Genomic DNA, 24402 nt, shown 5'->3' with positions numbered 1-24402 from the left:
CTTTAGCCAACACCTCCCCACTTTCGCCTCCCCTAGCGGTTGGCAGTCTCCATTCTGTCTCTGCTGCTGTGAATTTGAATCCTTTTGATTCTACACACGACTTGTTTCTGACTTATTTCACTTAGCGTAACACCTATCTTGCCGCAAATGGCAGAATTTCCTTTTTCCAGGGCTAAATAATATTACCCCTATATCACATTTTCTTTGTCCATTTGTATAGCAACAGATATTTAAGTTGTCTCCATGTCTTGGCTATCATGAATAATGCTGCAAGGAATGTGGGAGTGCATTCAACTATCATTCAACTATCTCTTTGAGATCTTGGTTTTACTTTCATTGGTTATATACCCAGAAATGGAATCACTGAATCAAATGGTAATTCTATTTTTAATATTTTAAGGAACCTCAATGTTGTTTTCCGTAATAGTTGCATGAATTTACGTTCTCACAAATAATAAGGGTTCCCTTTTCTCCACATCCTTACCAACATTTGTCCTTTATGAGGTTTTGTTTTGATAACAGCCATCCCAACTGGTGTTAAGGTGATATCTCATTGTGGTTTTGATTTGCAGTTCCTTGATTAGGGATGCTTCCCAGGTGGCTTAGTTGTAAAGAATGTGCCTGCCAATGCAAGAGACTCAAGAGACACAGGTTCAATCCCTAGGTCAGGAGGATCCCCTGGAGTAGGAAATGGCAATTCACTCCAGTATTCTTCCATAGGAAATCTCATGAACAGAGAAGCCTTGCAGGCTACAGTCTATGGGGTCACAAAGGAGTTGGATACAACTTAGCGACTAAACAACAAAAATGATGATTAGTGACATTGAGCTCTTTTTCATATATATGGTGGCCATGTGTATGTCTTCTTTGGAAAAATGTCTATTCAGACATTTTTTATCAAATTATTTGGGAATTTGCCCATTTTTAAAATCAAATTTTTGGGTGTGTTTTTGTTTTTTTGTGTGTTTTTTTTTTCCGCTATTGAGTTATAGAAAGAAAGTGAAGTCACTCAGTCATGTCCTACTCTTTGCAACCCCATGGACTGTAGCCTGCCAGGCTCCTCCATCCATGGTGTTTTCCAGGCAAGAGTACTGGAGTGGGTTGCCATTTCCTTCTCCAGGGAATCTTCCCGACCCAGGGATTGAACCCAGGTCTACCCGCATTAAAGGCTTTACTGCCTGAGTCACCAGGAAGATCCCATTGAGTTATATAGTTCCTTATATATTTGAATATTAACCCCTTATCAGCTATATGGTCTGCAAATATTTTCTCCTATTGCGTAGGCTGACCTTTCATTTTGTTGATGGTTTCTTTTGCTGTGCAGAAGCTTTTTAGTTTGATGTGGCCACACTTAATCTTGTTTTGCTTTTGTTGCCTGTGCTTGTGATACTATATCAAAGAAACTATTTCAGAAACCAATGTTAGAAGCTCTTTCCCTGTATTTTCTCGGAGTCTTATTGCACTGGGGCTTTAAGTCTTTAATCCATTTTGAGTTGAGTTTTGTATATAGTGTGAGATGAGAATTCAATCTTATTCTTTTACACAGGGATATCTAGTTTTCCCAACACTGTTAATTGAAGACTATCTTTTCCACATTGAGTCTTCTTGGCTCCTCTGTCAAATATTAGTTGAGCATACGTATATGCCAGAGTTCATTTCTAATTTCTTTTATTCTGTTCCACAGTCTGTCTGAATGTCTGTTTTTATGCCAGTACTATACTGTTTTGATGATGGTAACTTCATAACATGTTTTTACAATCAGGGAGCTTTGTTCTTCTTGCTCAAAACTGCTTTGGCTACTCAGGGTCTATGGTTCCAAATGAACTTTAAGATTGTTTTTCTATTCCTGTAAAAATGTCTTTGGGATTTTAATAAGAATTACATTGAATCCATAGATCATTTTGGTAAATAGGGACAGTCCAACAATATTAATTTTTCCAGTCTGTGAATGTGGGACATCTTTCCATCTGTATTTCTTTTATCGATGATTTGTAGTTTTTAGTGTACAAGATTTCACCACTTTGGTTGTTAACTTTATTCCTAAATATCCTATTCTTTTTTACACTATTGCAAATGGAATTGTTTTCTTAATTTCCTCTTTGTTTTTGGCTACACTGCACAGCTTGTAGGATCCTACTTCTCTGACCCAGGATTGAACCTGGGCCTTCAGCAGTAAGAGCACAGATTCCTAAGCACTGGACCACATTAGAATTCCATTTTCCTTTTTGGATAGTTGTTTGCATATAGAAATGCAACTCATTTTTGTAGACTGATTTTCGTATCCTCTGACTTTACTGAACTTGCCTATTATTTCTAATAAAGTGAAAATTAAGTTTTTGAAACTAAACACGATGAACCTGGAAATCCTATCATGTACCCAGGCTTATCAAAAATTACTATTTAAGGGAATTAGAATTTTATGACATTTTGATGTTTGTTTCACATTTTAACTGAGCATCTATTATGGTCTGGTCATATGCTAACTATTTCCTATGAACTAACTCATTTTCACTTCATAAAACTATAAGGTAGGACTATTTTCAAATGAGAAAACTAAAGCTCGGAGAAGTCAGGTAACTTGCACATACTCAACCTGCCATATACTAGTGGTAGGCTGTGCTTTCTACATAAATTGCCTCTCCAGCTCTCACTGAACCAACTTAGGACATTTTATTCAGTAAATACACACTTTCCAAGTTCTTAAACATTTTATGACTCTATAAGAAAACATTTTATGAGTTTGTTTATGATGTTAAGCAATTAGATGAAAAGTATCATGTAACATGCCTTGATCAATCACTTCTCATGACAAAATCAAATTCTGCAGAGATGACATTCAATTTTTCGTTTGAAAAATAGCACTACTTGAATGCACTGTTTTTCTGGTATCTAGAATTAATATATAGATCAAGAATCAGCACACTATGTCCCACAGACCTAACCTGGCCCACCACCTGTTTTTTTATAAATACAGTTTTTTATTGGAACACAGTTTTACATCCATTCACTTGCATATTATTTATGGCCTCTCGCACACTTCAAAAGGAGAGGTGAGTAGTTGTAACAGAGACTTGATAGCTCACAAGGAAGGAAAGCCTAAAATATTTACTCTCTGGCCCTTCACACAAAAAGCTTGCCAACTCCTGATATACTTGTTTAGTTCAGATAAGTTAAAGAAAACTCTGTAGGACTGACCAGGACCTAATTAGAGAGTGATCAGCAAGTCATTGGAGAATGTAATGTGTTAAATGAAACAAATTATTAATAAAAGCCAAGCCTATAAATGGGCTTCCCTGATAGCTCAGTTGGTAAAGAACCTGCCTGCAATGCAGGAGACCCTGGTTCAATTCCTGGGTCAGGAAGATCCCCTGGAGAAGGGAAAGGCTACCCACTCCAGTATTCTTGCCTGAAGAATTCCATGGACGGTATAGTCCATGGGGACAAAGAGTCGGACATGACTGAGCAACTTTCACTTTACTTCAAGCCTATAAATAATGCACCTGTCTTCATACCTAGAGTAGATTATTACAGTAATGGTCTCCAGTGAGTCATGTCTGGGTATGTAGGCTTTGGGGCAACCCTTTCTCACACTGACACTAGGGCTTGGCCATGTGACCTACTGGGGCCAAATGGGCATCGAACATGAAACCAGGAGAAGCAGAAACAGGTGTTGCCTTGCTGGGGCTTGCCTCCTTAGAGCTTAGCAATCTCAGCATGGAAAGTAATCCAGAGTTATACCTCAGGAGAGACCACATGAGGAGCTGAGGTATCCTAGTCCACAACACCAGCTACCCACCAGACAGATGAGTGAGACCATCTTGGACTATCCCACCCCATTTGGGCCCCCAGAGAACTGTAGCCATGAGTGACCTCAGGTGAGATCAGAAGAAACACCAACTGGACCTAGCTCAAATTGCAGAATTATAAACAAATATATATGGTTGTTTTAAGCCACTAGGGTTTGGGGTTTTTTTTTAAATGCAGCAAGAGACAATGACACCTCACCCTAGATGGAGGAAATCTGTTGATGAAACATCAGGAGCGTCACCTAGGGACAAGAAGATATGTCTCATTAAAAGGAAAGCATCATCCTTTTAATCATGACCAGATCACGACCTCCTTATTGCAAAATTCAGATATAAATTGAAGAAATAGGGAAAACCACTAGGTCATTCAGGTATGACCTAAATCAAATCCCTTATGATTATACAGTGGAGGGGATAAATAAATTCAAGGGACTATATCAGATAGACTGAGTTCCTGAAGAACTATGGATGGAGGTTTTAATATTGTACCAGAGGCAATAACCAAAACCATCCACAAGAAAAAGAAATGTGAGAAGGCAAAAAGCTTGTCTGAGGAGGCCTTACAAATACTTGAGAAAAGAGAAGCAAAGGCAAAGGAGAAAGGGAAAGATACACCCATCTGAATGCAGAGTTCCAAAGAACAGCAAGGAGAGAGAAGATATTCTTCAATGAACAATGCAAAGAAATAGAGGAAAACAACAGAATGGGAAAGACTAGAGATCTTTAAGAAAATTGGAGATACCAAGGGAATATTTCATGAAAGGATGGGCATAATAAAGGACAGAAACGGTATGGACCTAACAGAAGCAGAAGAGATTAAGAAGAGGTGGCAAAAATGCACAGAAGAACTATGCAAAAAAGTTCTTAATGATCTGGATAACCTTGATGGTGTGGTCACCCACCTAGAGCCAGATATCCTGGAGTGTGAAGTCAAGTGGGCCTTAGGAAGCATTACTATAAACAAAGCTAGTGGAGGTAATGGAATTCCAGTTGAGCTATTTCAAATCCTAAAAGATGATGCTATGAAAGTGCTGCACTCAAATATGACAGCAAATTTGGAAAACTCAGCAGTGGCCACAGGATTAGAAAAGGTCGATTTTCATTCCAATCCCAAAGAAGGGAAATGCCAAAAAATGTTCAAACAATTACACAATTGCACTCATTTCACATGCTAGCAAGGTAATTCTCAAATTCCTTCAAGGGAGGCTTCAACAGTATGTGAACCAAAAACTTAAGAGATACAAGCTGGATTTAGAAGAGGCAGAGGAATCAAACTGCCAATATCTGTTGGATCATAGGGTTTCCAAGGTGGCACTAGTGATAAAGAACCTGCCTGCCAATGCAGGAGGCATCAGAGACAAGTGTTCAATTGGGAAGATCCTCTGGAGGGGGGCATGGCAACGCACTCCAGTAGTCCTGCCTGGAGAATCCCAAGGACAGAGGAGCCTGGTGGGCTACAGTCCATGGGTCACAAAGAGTCAACACAACTGAAGTGACTTAGTACACACAGTACACACACTGGATCATAAAAAAAGCAAGAAAGTTCTAGAAAAACATCTACTTCTGCTTCACTGACTACACATTTGACTATGTGGATCACAACAAACTGGAAAATTCTTAAAGAGATGGGAATACTAAACCAACTTACCTGCCTCCTGGGAAATTTGTAGGTAGGTCAAAATGCAACAGTTAGAACCAGACATGGAACAATGGACTGGTTCAAAATTGGGAAAGGAGTACATCAAGGCTGAATACTGTCACCCTGCTTATTTAACTTACATGCAGAGTACATCATGCAAAACACTGGGCTGGATGAAGCCCAAACTGGAATCAAGACTGCTAGGAGAAATATCAATAACCTCAGATATGCAGATGACACCACCCTAATGGCAGAAAGCAAAGAGGAACTAAAGATACTCTCGTGAAGGTAAAAGAGGAGAGTGAAAAAGCTGGCTATGGCAAATAGATGGAGAAACAATGAAAACGGCGACAGACTTTATTTTCTTGGGCTCTAAATTACTGCAGATGGTGACTGCAGCCATGAAATTAAAAGACGCTTGCTCCTTGGAAGAAAAACTATGACAAACCTAGAGAGCATATTAAAAAGCAGAGACATCACTTTGCTGACAAACGTACATCCAGTCAAAACTATGGTTTTTCCAGTAGTCATAAATGGATGTGAGAGCTGGACTATAAAGAAGACTGAGCACCAAAGAACTGATGTTTTCGAATGGTGGTGCTTGAGGAGACACTTGACAGTCCTTGGAAAGCAGAGATCAAACCAGTCAATCCTAAAGGAAATTAACCCTGAATATTTATTGGAAGGACTGATGCTGAAGCTGAAGCTCCAGTACTTTGACCACCTGATGTGAAGAGCTGGCTCACTGGAAAAAACCCTGATGCTGGGAATGACTGAGGGCAGGAGGAGAAAGGGGCAACAGAGGATGAGATGGTTGGATGGCATCACAGACTCAATGGACATGAGTTTGAGCAAACTCCAGGGGATAGTGAAGGACAGAGAAGCCTGGTGTGCTATAGTCCATGGGATCGCAGGGTCAGGCAGGACTGAGTGATTGAACAACAACCATGAAGGGTCCAGCATTTCCTTTCCTTTCAGCTCTTGGAGAAAAGAAAAAACACTCTAAAAGCAAAATACTTTGGCTTTCTGTCTAAGAAAGGTTGCTGCTGTTGCTAAGTCGCTTCAGTCGTGTCTGACTCTGTGCAACCCCACAGACGGCAGCCCACCAGGCTCCCCCGTCCCTGGGATTCTCCAGGCAAGAACACTGGAGTGGGTTGCCATTGCCTTCTCCAATGCATGAAAGTGAAAAGTGAAAGGGGAGTCGCTCAAGTCATGCCCGACTCTTAGCAACCCATGGACTGCTCGACCCCACAGACAGCAGCACGCCAGGCCTCCCTGGCCATCAGGGAAGAGCTCTCTGTAGGGAGCCGCTAATGCTTCCGGGTCCAGGGAGAGGTTGACCAGTGCTTAGCTTGCTTTACCAAACAGGAGTGAGGTCCTCAGGCTTTGTCGCCCCAAGGAGGATGTGCCATCTAAATATCTACTCCTCACATTCAGCACAAAACACTAGAGAGTGGCTTGCCATCTTTTTCTTACTCTGCCTTTTCTTTTTGAATGCACCATCAATCCTGAGTTCGTCTCATTTCAGTAGCTGTGAGTTTAAATCTTGGTTTCACGTCTTTATTAGCAATTCTTTTCATGATGATGAGAATCAGTACAAACCCCAATTAAAACCTGGACATCTGCCACCCAGTTGCCACAGGCAACGAAGCCCGTCACTCAGGAGGTTTGGCCGAAGTTTGATGATGTGGAAGAAAGAAGGGAATTCTCCCTGAGGATAGCCGAGCCGGAAACATATATTTTGATTGTGTGACCCAGTGGATTCTGTTTTAAAAGTTTAAACTCCCTCATTTAAAGAGAGATGTATGTGTTTTTTTAAAAGGAGGTCTTATAGAGTACAGACTTGTGGGGGCCAAGCAGGAGGGGTGAGGGGAGGGATGGAATGGGAGGCTGGGGTTAGCAGACATAAGCTATTATATATGAAACGGATAAATGACAAGGCCTACTGCAGTAGCCCCCAACCTTTTCGGCACAAGGGACCAGTTCCATGGAAGACAATTTTTCCTGGGGGCAGGGGGCGTGAGGTGGGGACAGGGATGGTTTGGGGATGATTCAAGCACATTAGAGCATCATGTGATTTATTTCTATTATTATTACATCAGCTCCACCTCAGATCTCAGGCATTAGATCCTGATCGTTGGGGACCCCTGATCATTGGGGACCCCCGTTCTACTGTAGAGCACAGAAAATGATATTCAGTATCCTATGATAAACCATAATGGAAAAGAATATTTTAAAAAAGGAATGTACATATAGATATAACTGAATCACCTTGCATACAGAAATTGACATTGTAAATCAGCTATGCCAAATAAATAAATAAATGACTAAATATTAGGGAGTTTAAAAAAATCTACCACCTCTGGCTCAGAATGTTTTCATTTAATTCAATTTCCTTTTTTCTGAGATAGTCACTATCTTCTTTTTTTTTTTTTTTAACTATCTTATTATAATATAGAGTCAAGCACACCACTTAATGTGCCTTCCAAACTGTGGAGTGTTGAACAAAAAGAAAATATCTTTATTACAAGTTTTCTCCTGCCACAGTTATTTGAGTTATTCTGCCTTGTGCTTCCCGACATATTTTAGGAAAGAATTATGTTCAGTGCCTTGCCGTGCCTGTGTGCGTGCTAAGCTGCTTCAGTCGCGTCTGACTCTTTGCCACCCCATGGACTGTAGCCCGCCAGGCTCCCATGTTCATGGGATTCTTCAGGCAAGAATACTGGAGAGGGTTGCCATACCCTCCTCCAGGGGATTTTCCCAAGCCAGGGATCGGGCCCTCATCTCTTTTGTCTCCTGAATTGGCAGGTGGGTTCTTTACCACCATGTCATGAGTTAACTTGACAATCTTTTTTGCCAAAAATCACATCCACACTTTTAGCCCTATTCTTTCTCTTTGAGGTTGTCATCTCCTTGTTAAGAAGGAAAAAAATAGGGGCTTCCCTGGTGGCTCAGTGATAAAGAATCTGCCTGTCAATGTAGGAGACAGGAGTTTGTTCCCTGGTCCACGAAGATCCCACATGCCTCAGAGCAACTGCTGGGCCTGAGCTTTAAAGCCTGGGAGCTGCAACTACTGAAGCCTGTGCTTCAGCGCCCGTGCTCCGCAGCAAGAGAAGCCAGCACAGTGAGAAGCTGGTGATCCTTTACTGTGAACGATGTCGGATTCATGATCTCCGAAGCTTTAGCTTCAGGACCAGGGACCAGGCTAAATTAGCATGAAAAGGCACAGAAAAAGCTTCTGACATAGACAATCAGCAGGGGGACAGAGAGTCCCCAGCCCCCCACCTTACCCCCACTGCTAGTCTTAGCAAAGCCTTATATACTTTTATCAGACTCACTCCCACAACAGACATCTTAAGATAACAGGATTAGTAAGATGGTTTTTGTTAAGGAGAAACATATCCTTGAGCAAGATACATTGTTATGTATCTTGCTAAGATAAAGACAAAGCAATGTAGAAAAAAAATGTTTGTCCTTTTCTCAAGAGCCTTGGACCCCTTTCTCCTTGTCGGGGACCTGGACTTCTCAACCTTCCTAGGAATTAACTCTCTCATCAGCACACTGCAACCAGAGTAGCCCCCGCTGACTGCAACTAGAGAAAAGCCCGTGCAGCGTGGAAGACCCGACACAAGCAAAAATAAATAAATCAAATTTTTCAAAAAGAAGGAAAAAGTTTATGCTTCCATAACCTTGTGGGCTAACACGTCAAAGGGGAGGACGTGGAAGCCGATTCCAGGTGGCGGAACATGGGGCTGCCCGAGGCTGATTTCAAGTAGAAGTCTGCAGCCGAGCACTTCCTTTGCTCATGCTGTGTTCTGTCCTTTCCTGCACACGGTGACACTTAGCATGCAGATGAGCTTGCATCCTAGATGAACCTGTCCAGGTGGTCACACCTGGCTGGTTCCCAGGAGGTCAGACACAGTCCTGACACCAAGGACAAACCAGGTTCCTCATGTCCCAAAGTAAATCCATCCAACCAAATTTGAATTAAGAGGTCCTCATTGCCCAATCCTGCTTCCTCCCTTAACGATGCTTAATGGGTCTAATAAAGTTTCATTAGGACCACTCAGGCCTCCAGGGACCATGGTAAACAGCTGACGAGCAGTACTGGTTAGCCAGGTTTAAACCGGATGACTAATGGAGGCAAACACGTGGGCAAGAAAAAGTGCTGAGAGCCCTGCTGATTCTGCAGCACAAGATGGTCACAAAATGATTCAAGGTGTTTAAACACAGTGTATTTTGAGAAAACAGTTGTGCCAGGTTTCAGGAAACCTGAAGATATCCTGTTTCCAGTCACAACAGAGAGGGTTCCAGGAGTGTGGGGGCATGAACAAGAACATCCTGGAGATAAGTTTCAAGCCAACTTGATAGAGTCCTTCGGCATCCTAACTCCTAAAGCACTTTTAATCTCGTCTCATTCTCAAGGAGACACCTCCACAAAAAGCCTATCACACCATCAACCCAGGAAACCAGGGTTCATTTTTTATGACAGGAGTCCCCACCCTGCTGGAGAGAGAAGTTGTGCAGGACTAGAAGAGTTCCTTACACAGATCTTTAATATCAACACAAGAAATGGCAACTCCAAAGCCAGTTCAGGGATACAGACAATAACTTAAGGGCTCCAGGAGCCACCCCCGTCCACCAGAATGACTCCCAGATTTACATCTTTCTTGAAATCTCCCCCAGGCTCTGGGCCTAGACCTCCAACTATCTTCAACATCCACAACTAAACCTATGATCCTCACTGCCACCCACTCACAAAAAGAAAACATTTCAGTCCTGCTAGGAATGTTTATGAAAATCCATTAATTGACTATATACCACAATATCATTTTCAAAATCATAATGATCCAAAACTTCATCAAAATTGCTTGATTATACACCCTCAGTTTCAGCTTCTCTCATAGTCATTTCTTCCTTAAAAACCCTCCATGGTCAGAGTCTGCCCTAGCGGTCCAGTGGCTAAGACTCTGAACTCCCAATGCAGGGGACCTAGGATCAATCCCTGGTCAGGGAACTAGATCCCACTTGCCATAAGTAAAGATCCTGTGTGCTGCAGCTAACACCTGGCATAGCCAAAGAAATAAATAAGTAAAAATAAATATTAAAAAAAAAAAAAAACTTGGCCACACTTAACTCTCCATTCACACTCATGCAGGTTGGATACTGTCACAACCCCAGCAGAAAGGCCCTCACTCCAATCAATCAACACACTCCATTTAGACTAACCTTATCATTATCTCACTCTTTACCGATTCACCCCCATTGTGGGTTGAATTGTGTTTCCCCAAAAGGTAAAAGTTGAGGTCCTGACCTCCATACCTCCTAATGTGAGTTTCTCTGGCAATAGGGTTACAGGTGTAATTAAGATGAGGTCATACGGAGTAGGTGGTCCCTTCATCCAGAGTAACTGGTGCTCCTACAAGATGTTTAGCTGTGAGAGGAAGATACCGCATGAAGACAGAGGCAGAGACTGGACTGAGACAGCCGCAAGCCAAGATGGATGGCCACCACCCTGAAGTTAGGAAGGGACCAAGAGGATTCCACCCAGACCCAGAGTCTCAGAGGGAGTAGAGCCCTGCTGACAACCTTGATTCCTAGCCGGAACCATGAGACCATAAATTTCTGTTCAGTGATCCAGTTTGTGCTCCTTTGTGATGGCCACCCTAGGAAACGAATACAAGCCCCGTTCCCTTCTGAGACCTTCGTTGATTCCTATTCCTTCATTATATCAAGTTCGATTCTTTGACCTGGCTCCTGAGGCCCTTTCCCACATCACCCTCCCTGAACAAATATATCTCCCACTATTTCTTCAACACTTTTTCTAAACTTCAATCTACACTGACCTCTCCCTTCTTCAAAGTCTTACTGCCTATTGTCCCACTAAAATATCCTTTCACTCTACCAAGTATATTTATTTCTGCCTTTCCTATCAATTCATAAGCACCTTGAGAAATGGACTATGATTTTTTTTTTTTAACCTCCCCGAGTACTGTTGCTGTTGAGTCATTAAGTTGTGTCTGACTCTTTTATGACCCAATGGACTGTAGCTCTCCAGGCTCTTCTGTCCACAGGATTTCCCAGGCAAGAACGCTGGAGTGGATGGCCATTTTCTTCTCCAAGGGATCTTCCCAGCCCAGGGATTGAACCTGCATCTCCTGCATTGGCAGGCAGATTCTTTGCCACTGCGCCACCAGGGAAGCCCCCCCAAGCAAGAGATACTCTGTAAGTACTCATAGATTAATTAATCTAGCAGCCTTTACACATGCTTTGCCCTTGGCCTGAAATACCCAAGTAGGCTGTGAGCTACGTGCCAGGGACCATTGTTTTAATCTTTGTGTCCCCAAAGTCTCACACCATATCTGGCATTTCATAAACTTTCAATAACTATTTTTACTTAATTCATTTAAAAAACCCTGTCTCCAAGCATATCTGTTTTGGGAGTAATATCTGCCTCCTTTTAAAGAAATGACTAATGAGAGGCCTTGAAGTTCTTCAGACAAAAGCGGCTGAATTCCACTTCTCTTATGGCCCCACTATGGAGTCATTAGCTGGGCCCCTGCCTGGAGCTTCAGGGAGCCTTATTAGTCCCCTGCGACCCATCCAAAAGGGGTGTCTTCCTCCCCGTTATCAGGCTTCCTGTTTAACAATACATGACAGGGTTTGTTCTTCTACCCCATTGTTACCTGTGTTTCCAAGAGCCCTTTGAAAGCATAAATAAATAATTGTTGACTGATCTCCTTTCCCCGGGATTTTGCCAATGCTGAGAATCCTGAAAGCTTTCCAAGGCATGATTTGTCACTGAAAATGCCAAGCTGGGGAGTTGTTGTCCTCTCTACTCATAGGGGTGCTTGATAATTCAAAGTCCCCCCGTTTCTTCCCGCAGAGTCGGGCAGACTAATGTGCTGTCACAAATTCTTCAGTGATAGAGCTGTGCAGGGGGCTTTCCAAACAGCGTGAGCCTCTGCAAGGTCAGGGAGACCTCTGCTGGGCCATGAAGTCATCCAGACTTCCAAGATGCTACACCCAGAAAGCCTGCAGGGGCCACCCAGTGACTCTGAGGGTCAGAGTCAGGGAAGGTGCCCGGAGGAAAAATTCAGCTGTTCCAACGCTGTCAGCCTATCAGTGCCCCTCCCCCACCACCTTTCTACCCACTTTCTCTAAAGCATATGAATTAGCCTCCCTAACAGACAGCATATTTAAAAGCAGAGACATTACTTTGCCAACAAAGGTCTGTCTAGTCAAGGCTATGGTTTTTCATGTATGGATGTGAGAGTTGGACTATAAGGAAAGCTGAGTGCTGAAGAATTGATGCTTTTGAACTGTGGTGTTGGAGAAGACTCTTGAGAGTCCCTTGGACTGCAAGGAGATCCAACCAGTCCATCCTAAAGGAAATCAGTCCTGAATATTCATTGGAAGGACTGATGATGAAGCTGAAACTCCAATACTTTGGCCACCTAATGCGAAGAGCTGACTCATTGGAAAAGACCCTGATGCTGGGATAGATTGAGGGCCTGAGGAGAAGGGGACAACAGAGGATGAGATGGATGAATGGCATCACCGACTCAATGGACATGAGTTTGGGTAAACTCTGGAGTTGGTGATGGACAGGGAGGCCTGGCGTGCTGCGGTCCATGGGGTCGCAAAGAGTCAGACACGACTCAGTGAACTGAACAGACAGCTGAATATTTTCTTGGTCATGACTCTCAGAATAGGAAACCTCTGGCCATCCACTGGATACTTACAAGGTTAGGTCAGGGGAGGAGAGGTGCAGTATGGAAGGTTGAAGAAGCCAAAGAAGAAAGAGAGGAACTTCCAGTTTCCAGGTCCATATGTAAGGAGTTTAAAGTCACCACTCCACTTTGAGAAATAGAATGTGTGTGCTTGCTTACTCAGTCCTTGCAATCCTATGGGCTGTAGCCAGCCAGGCTCCTCTGTCCAAGGGGATTCTCCAGGCAAAAATACTGGAGTGGGTAGCCACGCCCTCCTCTAGACAAATAGAATATGCCTGCCGTATCAGTAAACAGAGGGTCACCATCATCAGCAATTGCTGCCCTCCAACATGAGCCAGTGAGCTCCGAGGAAACTCAGGATGTGAAAACAGGATACTGGCCTATTTACTGAGGTGCCTATCAAAGGAATAGTTTCAGTGAGCCCAGACTCTTGCCTCTTCCCATACATAGAAAAGCACTAAATTCCTTAACTTGGGAGATCTGGTTTTCTTTAATTAACAACAATCTTTCGAAGTTCAGACTACCTGCCCTTTGTTGCAACACTTTTATATAACCTGGCTCATCCCCTTGCCTCCTCAGAGCAGTTCTCTCAGGGTTACTTGAGATGCTGTCTCCCAGGCTTGAAGTCCTAAAAATTCCTGGTCGAATAAAACATAACTCCCAACTTATAAGGTTGTGAATATTTTTTGAAAAGACAATCCTGGCCACTTGATGTGAAAAGTTGACTCATTTGAAAAGACCCTGATGCTGGGAAAGATTGAGGGCAGGAGGAGAAGGGGACACAGAGGATGAGATGGTTGGATGGCATCACCGACTCAATGGACATGGGTTTGGGTGGGCTCCAGGAGTTGGTGATGGACAGGGAGGCCTGGCGTGCCTCAGTTCATGGGGTTGCAAAGAGTCAGACACGACTGAGCTGAACTGAACTGAACAACAAGTAGAAAGCCGAACAGACTGAAAAATCAACAGTACTTCTTGAATCTTGTTGGAAAGCGGAGAACACAAGGCAAACCACTGCCCTTAAGGTTAGAGAGGCAGGAGAATATAGGAGTCACAACTTACTTGAGCAGAGACTTGGGAGAAGAAACAGCAGCGACCAGGGCTCAGCCAGGAAACGGGTATTGTTGGAGGCTCATGTGGACAAGTCTGACGGTTAAAAAACTAGAGTGAACAAGTCATGGCCAGCCAGCAGCACTCTGCGAGACTTCCCTCCGGGAGGAGGGTGGCAAAGGAAACATTTTTAAATTGACCACAGCTGCTGATCATCTCAGTGAGGCCTGCCCTCAGGTGAAACCAGTTAACCAGAGCCTGACCCACTGGTGTATTATTATCAGAATCTAACCAACCTGGGAAAGGGGGATACCCAGCTCCAACTGGCTCTCCGTGGAAGAAAACATATACCCAGCCCCAGCCAACTCGAGCCTTCATATCCCACCTCAGAAGGGAGCAGAAAACTGAGAAAAACTCATGAAGTTCCCAGTCCAGAGGCACAGGCTCCCTAAAATATGGAGATGGACTTATGGGACAGAGAAGCCTCCTCTCCCCGTACTCATCACCACCACATTGCTGTCACTGTTTAGTCGTTAAGTCGCGTCCACATCTTTTGAGACCCCATGGACTGTAGCCTGCCAGGCTCCTCTGTCCGTGGGATTTCCCAAGCAAGAAGATTGGAGTGGGTTGCTATTTCCTTCTCCAGGGGATCTTCCCAACCCAGGGACTGAACCCATGTCTCCTGCATTGACAGGTGGATTCTTTACCACTGAGCCACCAGGGAAGATAAGCCTATTACCAGGACTTCCTTTCACCTGGTGTATCATGTCCAGCTAGCAAGAAAACATTAAAAGGCATACCAAAAGGTAAAAACACAATTTGAAGAGACAGGGCAAGTCACAGAATCAGATATGCAAGGGTGCTGGAATTATCAGGCCAGGAATTTAAAACAACTCTAATTATTACACTTAAGGGCCTTCATAGATCAAGCAGACAGCATACAAGAACAGATGGGCAATGTAAGCAGAGAGATGGAAATCCTAAGGAAGAACCAAAAAAGAGATAGGAGAGATTAAAAAAACCTCTGTAACAGAAATGCAGAATGCCTTTGATGGGCTCGTTAGTAGATTGGACACAGCTGAGAAGAGTATCTGAGCTCCAGCCTGCCATCAACAGAATTCTCAAACCAGAAAGCAAGAGAACAAAGACTGGAAAAAAAAAAAAAAACCAGAATATCCAAGGATATGAGACATTTACAAGGGTATGATATACGCAATAATGGGAATATCGGAAGGGGAAAGGAACAGAAGACATATTTGAAACAATAATGACTGAGAATTTCCCCACATTAATGTTAAACACCAATAGTAGTATCAAAATTAATATCAGACATCAAACCACGGATCCATGAAGCTCAGAGAACAAACACCAAGCAGGATAAATGCAAATAATAACAACAAAGACTACACCTGTGTGTGTGCGCCTGCCAGGCTCCTCCGTCCACGGGATTTTCCAGGCGAGAGTACTGGAGTGGGTCACAAAAAGTGGATATGACTGAAGCCACTGAGCAAAGCAAAGCCCAAAAAAAAAAAAAAAAAAAAAGGCTCCTTTCAGAATTTTTCTTTATCTTCGATTTTCTGCAATTTGATGGGCCTGGCAACCCACCCCAGTATTCTTGCCTGGAGAATCCCATGGACAGAGAAGCCTGGCAGGCTATAATCCATGGGGTTGCAGAGAGTCAGACACAACTGAGCTGAATTGAACTGAACAACAAGTAGAAAGTTGAACAGACTGAAAAATCAACAATACGTCTTGAATCTTGTTGGAAAGCTGGGTAAAGCGTGTCTGAAATGTTTTGGGCTGTCTTTGCAACTGTTCTCTAAGTCTAATATTATTTCAAAATAAAAATCTTCTCTGGGACTTTTCCAGGAGTTTTGGTTAAGACTCTGTGCTTCCAATGCATGGGGTGTGGGTTCAATCCCTGGTCAGGAACTAAGATCTCCCCTGCAGTTTGGTGCAGCAAAAAAAAAAAAAAAAATTTTAATATTGAAAAATTTTCTTTTTCTCTAAACGTCCCTTTATATCCCATTCTTTGCAATAGGGGTGAGAATAGAGAACTAAATCATCGACCATGTTTTCTCTGGGGGTGGCAGAGGGGGGCCATGGTGCAGGACTCCCTGCAGTTCCTCCACCCCACAGGAGGGGAGGGAGCCAGGAGCTGGAAAGTTTCAAAAACGGAAGACAGATTTTAAAAGCTAATTTCATGGAGACTGATGTGGAACATAGAATCTGCAATAAGGGAGATGAGCATTGGCCTACTTCCAGGTGCCTGGTGCAAAGACAGGCCAGGCGCCTTCATTTGAAGACTGTCAGCTGTTTGTGTCCACAAAAGAGAGAGGACTCGGCTACCACGTGAGCAGCCCAGGGCTGCCCTCCCCTTGAGCTAGTCAATTCTGTGGCTCTGAGGGCTTCGAGCCTGATTATTGTGGGGATTAGCACCTGACAGTCTGGGAGGCCTAGATAATTCTGCTTATTTAGGGCAATCCACCATAAAGTGGAAGGCCAACACCCTCCCCCACCACCCAGCCATCTTCCAACTTTGTGGTTTTAAGTGTTTCTGTTGATGTTGTTGTTCATTTTACAAAAGCTCCCTTTTGAGTACCTCCCCTGATGAAGACATAAATAAGTCCCAGAAGACAGAAAATACCTCTTGAACAAGAATGAAGCACTAACACATAGTAGGCTCTCAATACAGAATTTGCTGAATTGACTAGAGAGCCCTCAATGGGTAACACCCAGAAAGATGATCTATGAAATTGCGGTGTTTCTGGCCATTAACCTCTGATGCACAGTTATGAGCCAGACTATCGTGTAAATTGCGGGGCTGAGGAGTAGCTGCAAACATTTCTAAAGATGCAGTCCTTAATGGAGTGACTCCTTTGTACAAGATGCACCATGAACTCTAGATAAAAAGTAAAAACACTAATAATAATAACAGCTTATATTGCATGTTTACTGGGTGCCATGTACATAAACCTCCGAAGAACCCTATAAAGCAAGAACTATTATAGATCCTGGTTGGCAGATGGCTAGTAACCGGTACAGCCTAGAGGCAACCCAGGTACTTGGAATGGAATCCATGCTTTCAATTCTTCTGCTGCCATTTTTCACATTCCTCAGTTCTGGTCCAACTTGAATGCAGAACTCTGGGCAAGTATTTAAAATTCTGTGGGACCCGATGATCTGCTTGTAAGAAAGCGGGTAATAATTCCATCTTGCCTCCATCAAAGGATCTACTACACAAGAGAATATTTACAAAAGTTGACCATATAGTAGGTCACAAAGAAGTTCCCTAAAATTTCAGGGACTCTATAGAGCGACCATATCTTAAGCCATAAAACCATCATTTATGGTTTTGGCCATCTTTGGCAATTAAACCCAGTTAAACCCAAAATCAGACCCCCAAAAGATAGTTGAAACTTATTTCAAACCTGTGTGTTAAGTCGCTTCAGTCGTGTACGACTTTTTGCTGCCCTATGGTCTGTAGCCCGCCAGGCTTGTTTGCCCATGCGATTTTCCAGGCAAGAATACTAGAGTGGGTTGACATGCCTTCTTCCAGGGGATCTTTCTGACCCAGGGATTGAACACGTGTCTCTTATGTCTCCTGCACTGGCAAGTGGGTTCTTACCACTAACACCACCTGGAAGGCCCAATTTTAAACCTGCATGCACTCATAAATAAGTCATGGGTTTAAAAAGTTGTCTCATTAAAACAACAAGCTGATTATACATTTATCCACAAAATCTAATTCCTAAGTGGGGAAAAATTGAGAAGCAGCCTATTTTAGACTTTAGGACTCCCAAAAGATCTAGACATTACAGGAACCAGGAAGCTCCGAAAGCGAGGATGGGGGAAGGTCTGAGGATTGACTGGAAATCAGCTTAGGAAGCATGTGGCCCTCAGGGTGCTTTCCCCTCTGCACAGCCAGTGACCGTCTCTCCCATCCCCTCCTGCCCAGACAACCCAGGGGAACAGCAACATGCATTTTCTGGAGACAGTAACTTGCGGATCTCTGGCCCAGGGAACAGCAGGCATGGTTGACGGTTTTGATCCTGAAATACAGTGCAGTGGCATTAGATTTTGACCTTCAGTCAAGACTTACACTGAATACTGACACCCTCTCATCTCAGCCTCAGCTGTTTTCCCTCATTCTCGCCCAGAATGCCAGCAGCCAGGTTTGTAGGCTTTCGGCAAGACCTTGAAAGAGGCTTCACTGGGGAATCTCAATCTAAGGTTCTGAAATATAGGTTCCCCCAGGAACTGGCCTGGCCAGAACTCCTGACAGTCAATAAGCTCCAGTGAGCTCAGGGCTGCCAATCATCTTTTATTTTTCTCATTGTGGTAAATCACAGTTTATATAAAATGTGCCATTGTAACCATCTGTGAGTTTACAGCAGCGGCATTAAGTACATTTGCAGTGTTCTGCAATTACCCCCACTATTTCCACAATTTTCATCACCCCAAACAGAAGTTCTGTGCTCATTAAGCAATACTTCCCACTCACTCCTCCCCCTTAGCCCCTAGTGACCTCTACTCTACTTTCTGTCTTGATGAATTTGTCTATTCTCAATATTTCATATAAGTGGAATCATACAGTATTATAAATACTACAATGAACACTGGCGTACAAGCATCTGAGACCATCTTTTCAATTCTTTTGGGTATTCTAATCTTTTTTTGGGTGGGGGAGGGGGGGTGGGCTGTGTACCATGTGGAATCTTAGCTCCCAAACCAGAGATTGAACCTGTGCCCCCTGCATTAGAAACACAGAGTCTTATCCACTGGACCACCAGAGGAGCCCCTCCGGTCCATTTTTAATGCCTCGTGAGGTGACTACCAAGGATCGCCAGACATTCGAGGGAAGAATTTATAATGAAAAGCAAAACACAAACAGGAGAAAAAGAAACCTGGAGGGAACAAAGACTATCTGCTGCTGCTGCTGCTGCTAAGTCGCTTCAGTCGTGTCCAACTCTGAGCCATCCCATAGACGCAGCCCACCAGGCTCCCCCGCCCCTGGGATTCTCCAGGCAAGAACACTGGAGTGGGTTGCCATTTCCTTCTCCAATGCATGAAAGTGAGAAGTGAAAGTGAAGTCGCTCAGTCGTGTCCGACTCTTCACGACCCCATGGACTGCAGCCCACCAGGCTCCTCCATCCATGGGATTTTCCAGGCAAGGGTACTGGAGTGGGGTGCCATTGCCTTCTCCGAAAGACTATCTAGAGAAAAGAAATCAAAGCAAAAACGTTTGAATATCGTAAGATAAAAAGAAAACATTGCAACTATAAAATAAGAATAGTATGCTCTAAAAATGGAAATTTCAGAGAGAACAAAACAGTAGTTCTTAGGAAATAGATGTATAAGAACAGAAATACAAAGCTCAATGAGTAAACATGTTATAAGTTGGGGAATTTGCCCAGAAAATAGAAAGACAAAGAGATGAAAACAGAGAGGAAAGAGAATGAAGATAGAAACTCTGAAGAAGGGAGGTAGAATCTGAGCAAACAGAAGCTCTATAGTTGAGAGAGGAAACAGAAAATTAAATAACAAAATATTAATAAATTAATATAAATAGTAACATAACAGAAAATAAATTATTATTATTATAATCAAGAAAATTTCCCAGTACAACATTGTAAATCAACTATACATCAATAAAAACAGAAAAGAAAATTTCCCAGAATCTTTGCACATGGTTGGTAAGATTATTAACTGGTTCAGCAACCACGAAGCACCATATGGAAGTTCCTCAAAAAACTAAAAATAAAACTTTCATATGATCCAGCTATCCCATTTCTGGGTATATATTCAAACGAAATGAAAACAGATTCCCCAAGAGACACGTATGCACTCCCATGTTATTGCAGCATAATTCACAACAGCCAAGATATGGAAATACCTAAGTGTCCATCAGTGGATGAGTGGATAAAGATGACACAGTATATATACATAGATATATAGATACACACACACAATGGAATGTTATCCAACCATAAGAAAAAAGAAAATCCTGCCATTTGCAACATATATGGACCTAGAGGATATTATGCCATGTGAGGTAAATCAGAGAAAGACAACTACTCTATGATATTTTTAAGAAGTGAAATCTAAAAAAATCTAAAATCATAAAAGCAGAAAGTGAAATGATGGTTACCAGAGGCTGGGGGCTATGGGAAGGAGCAGGAAATGGGAGAGCTGCTGTTTGGGGTACATACTTGTAACTGGTATCTCTGGGATTTATTTATCCCAGAGATTTTACGCAAATGGTCCCCAACTTACGATGGTTTGACTCACAATTTTCTGACCTAATGATGGTGCAAAAGCAACATGCATTCAGTAGAAGCTGTACTTCAAATTCCAATTTTGATCCTTTTGCAAGCCAGTGATAGTGTATGATACTCCCTTGCGATGCTGGACCACAGCAGTGACCCACACCTCCCAGGGAGCCACGCGGATGCAAAAGTAGACAACCAAGACACTTATAACCATTCTGTACTCAGACAACATTCCGGTTTTCACTTTCAGTCCAGTATTCAATAATTTACAGGAGATTTTCAACACATTATTGTAAAATAGCCTGTGTATTAGATGGTTTTGCCCAAATGTCAGCTCATGTAAGTATTCTGAGCACATTTAAAGTAGGCTAGACTAAGCTATGCTGTTTAGTATGTAAGTAAGTAAGCACTAACTGCTCAGTGAGTCCCACTGTTTGCCACCCCATGGCCTGTAGCCCACCAGGCTCCTCTATCCATAGAATTATCCAGGTAAGAATAACGGAGTGGGTTGTCATTCCCTTCTCCAGGGGATCTTCCTGACCCAGGGAATGAATCCCGATCTCCTGCATTGCAGGCAGATTCTTTACCATCTGTGCCACCAGGGAAGCCATCTAATCCGTTCAGTAGGTTAGATGAATTAAATTATTAATAATTTTTGACATGATATTTTCAATTTACTATGGGTTTATCAGAATAAACCTTATCATAAGTCAAGGAATATCTGTACACAATACAGTGATTAGAGACAGCAAAACTATCCTAAAATCAGTAAGCTTGCTAACAGACTAGATCTTAATTGTTCCCAAGAGTAGAAAAAGTGATAATTATGTGATGCAACAGGGGTGTTGGCTAATGTTACAATGGTAATCACACTGCAATCTAAATGTATCAAATCAATATGTTATACACCTTCAATTTACATAATGTTGTAAACTAAATACATCTCAATTTTTAAAAAGTAAAGAAAATACCCCAGTGTTAACACAGATGAGATGGGCTCACATCAAGGAACATCATCATGGAACTTCAGAGCACAGAAGACTAAGGGAAGATCCTACGATTTCCAGAGACAAAACCAAAATCACACACAAAGCATCTGGAGTCAAGGTGACTTTTGACTTCTCCTCAGCAACTCTGGAATCCAGTGGACAATGGAATAACCTCTTCAAAACAGTTATGGACAGTGATCTCTGACCTAGAAATCTTCCCTACTATTAAAGGCACTTGTACTCACATACATGTGGGATTTCACTGTGGCAGTATTTCCCCCCTGACCAAATTCAGTCATTCACACAGTACCTTCATGATTTTTGCCATAACCACAGTCTGTATACCTTTTTATTAATTTTCCTTAAATTAAGTCACTTTTTTTAACTTTTATTATTTGTGATAAGTAAAAGACAAATATAAAAATTAAATCTGCCTGAAATGCAGGAGACCTGGATTTGATCCCTGGGTCAGAAAGATCCCCTGGAGAAGGGAATGGCAACCCACTCCAGTAATCTTACCTGGAGAATTCCATGGACAGAGGAGCCTGGCACAGGCTACAGTCTATGGGGCCGCATGAGTTGGACACAACAACTAACACTTTCACTTTTATATAGACACAGGCCCCCTTGTCATTCCTGAGACTTGCTAGTGAGTGGGGTACAGTCTCTGTGTCCTTTCAGTGCAACATTTTTACGAAAAAACTTTTAGAATAGTTGGGGGCTGGGGTGGAGGGTGGTAGGTGGTACACTGAGGGGGCGTTGTATAACTTTGACTCACAGAGACAATTAGTCCTTTCAAATATCTTTCAATCTTCTGGATTACATCAAAAAAGTTATGGTGTGGGTCTTTAACACCTCTCTATCTTTACTAATCTTCCTTTTTCATGAAGAGAAAAGCTCTAGGATCAGAACTTTGGGAGGCCAAAAGGAGCCATTCAGAAATCATTGCTTTTATTTTTTAAATGTATTTTATTTTCATATTTGCCTTTTGTGTGCTGTGCTTAGTCGCTCAGTCATGTCAGACTCTTTGTGACTGCATGGACTGCAGCCCACCAGGCCCTTCTGTTCATGGAATTCTGTAGGCAAGGTTACTGGAGTGGGTTGTCATGCCCTTCTCCAGGAGAGCTTCCCGATCCAGGGATCAAACACAGATCTCCTGCATTTCAGGCAGATTATTTTCTGTCTGAGCAACAAACAAAAGCACTAAAGGGCCCCACCAGGCTCAACAGCTAAAACCGGACAAGAACACTAAACCCTGTTTCGGTTTTTTAAAAAATCTGCTTGTCTCTGTTCTTCAAAGCTCTGAAACCAAAGGAGGCCCTCCTGCAAAAGGGCAAGTTTCCTCTTGGGGACCAAAACAAGAACTCATTGCAACCAACCCCCACCTGCATCTCCAGATTGACTTCAGTCATCTCAGTTTGCCACTTCAGAGTGGCTTCTGCAGACCTCTCCCTCCAGGGTTGGGCCACATGTAAATGGTGGCCTCATGGGGCCTCTAGCAACACTTGTGGTTTCCCTCTGTTAACACAATCACTGAGGCTGGTCTCCAGAGGCTTGAAGACTGACTAGTCCCTGACTAAGATGGGCAACTTCATAACTAATTCTGTTCAGAACACTCTCTGGCAAAGCTAAGCCATGTCTCAGACCCCAAGACTCTGTGTGGCCTGCACTGTCTGCCCTCCATGGCCCACTCCAGCCATGAGACAGGTCTGAGCAAGGTCTGCTAGTCAAGAGACCAAGGACAGTTTCTAGGAGTTGTGGTTGTACTAAGTCCACAAGAAAATTTTTAAAAATTCAGTTCAGTTCAGTCTCTCAGTCATGTCAGACTCTTTGTGACCCCATGGACTGCAGCACGCCAGGCCTCCCTGTCCATCACCAACTCCCAGAGTTTACTCAAACTCATGTTCATTGAGTCAGTGATGCCATCCAACCATTTCATTCTCTCTTATCCCCTTCTCCCACCTTCAATCTTCCCCAGCATCAGGGTCTTTTCCGATGAGTCAACTCTTCGCATCAGGTGGCCAAAGTATTGGAGTTTCAGCTTCATCATCAGTCCTTCCAATGAATATTCAGGACTGATTTCCTTTAGGATGGACTGGTTGGATCTCCTTGCAGTCCAAGGGACTCTCAAGAGTCTTCTCCAACACTACAGTTCAAAAGCATCAATTCTTCGGCACTCAGCTTTCTCTATAGTCCAACTCTCACATCCATACAGGACTACTGGAAAAATCATAGCTTGGACTAGACGAACCTTTGTTGGCAAAGTAATGTCTCTGATTTTTAATATCACTGTTCTGAACAGAATTAGCTATGAAGTCTCCCGTCTCAGTCAGGTACTAGTGAGTCTTCAAGCCTCTGGAACTCTCTTGCTTTTTCAATAATCCAATGAGTGTTGGAAATTTGATCTCTGGTTCCTCTGCCTTTTCTAAAACCAGCTTGAACATCTGAAAGTTCACAGTTCACGTACTGTTGAAGCCTGGCTTGGACAATTTTGAGCATTACTTTACCAGCATGTGAGATGAGTGCAATTGTGTGGTAGTTTGAGCATTATTTGGCATTGTCTTTCTTTGGGCAATTTTAAAAATTACTCTTGGCCTAATAACAATAACTGCTCACCTAAAGCATATAACTTGGAGAGTCCAAAGGAATATTGCCCCTAAAGGCCTCTTTCATATGGATTGTTTTCTATAAGTGTTGGTGAACCCTAGAGTCCACCTTTAGACAATCTCTCATCTTTTCCATTTACCCTCTGTCCCTTGTCAAATTATCCAGTCTTATGGTTTAAATGGTTATAGAGCTTGTTCAAGGTCGTATTACCTAGGAAATGGTCAAGTATTCAACAGGAGTCCATTTGTTGTCAAAGGCTGTGCTTTTAACCACTACTCCTGGAAGATAACTATTTTGGGGGTCTCA

At 42.8% G+C, this 24402-nt stretch overlaps 1 protein-coding gene across 3 annotated transcripts in view; it reads left to right on the top strand.

Annotated features, from left to right (window-relative positions):
• Window positions 1-24402, top strand: part of MTPN (myotrophin) — a 133400-nt gene that overhangs the window by 77039 nt on the left and 31959 nt on the right. For all 3 annotated transcript variants that reach the window (XM_060414889.1, XM_060414890.1, XM_060414891.1), the window contains one exon: window positions 11520-11670. In XM_060414889.1, the coding sequence (XP_060270872.1) occupies window positions 11520-11670 (151 nt within the window). The remainder of the gene's footprint in view (window positions 1-11519; window positions 11671-24402) is intronic.

Source organism: Ovis aries, chromosome 4 (genome assembly GCF_016772045.2).
Source record: "Ovis aries strain OAR_USU_Benz2616 breed Rambouillet chromosome 4, ARS-UI_Ramb_v3.0, whole genome shotgun sequence".
In the NCBI taxonomy this organism is placed as follows: Eukaryota; Metazoa; Chordata; class Mammalia; order Artiodactyla; family Bovidae; genus Ovis; species Ovis aries.
This window is presented reverse-complemented; position numbering and strand designations above follow the sequence as displayed.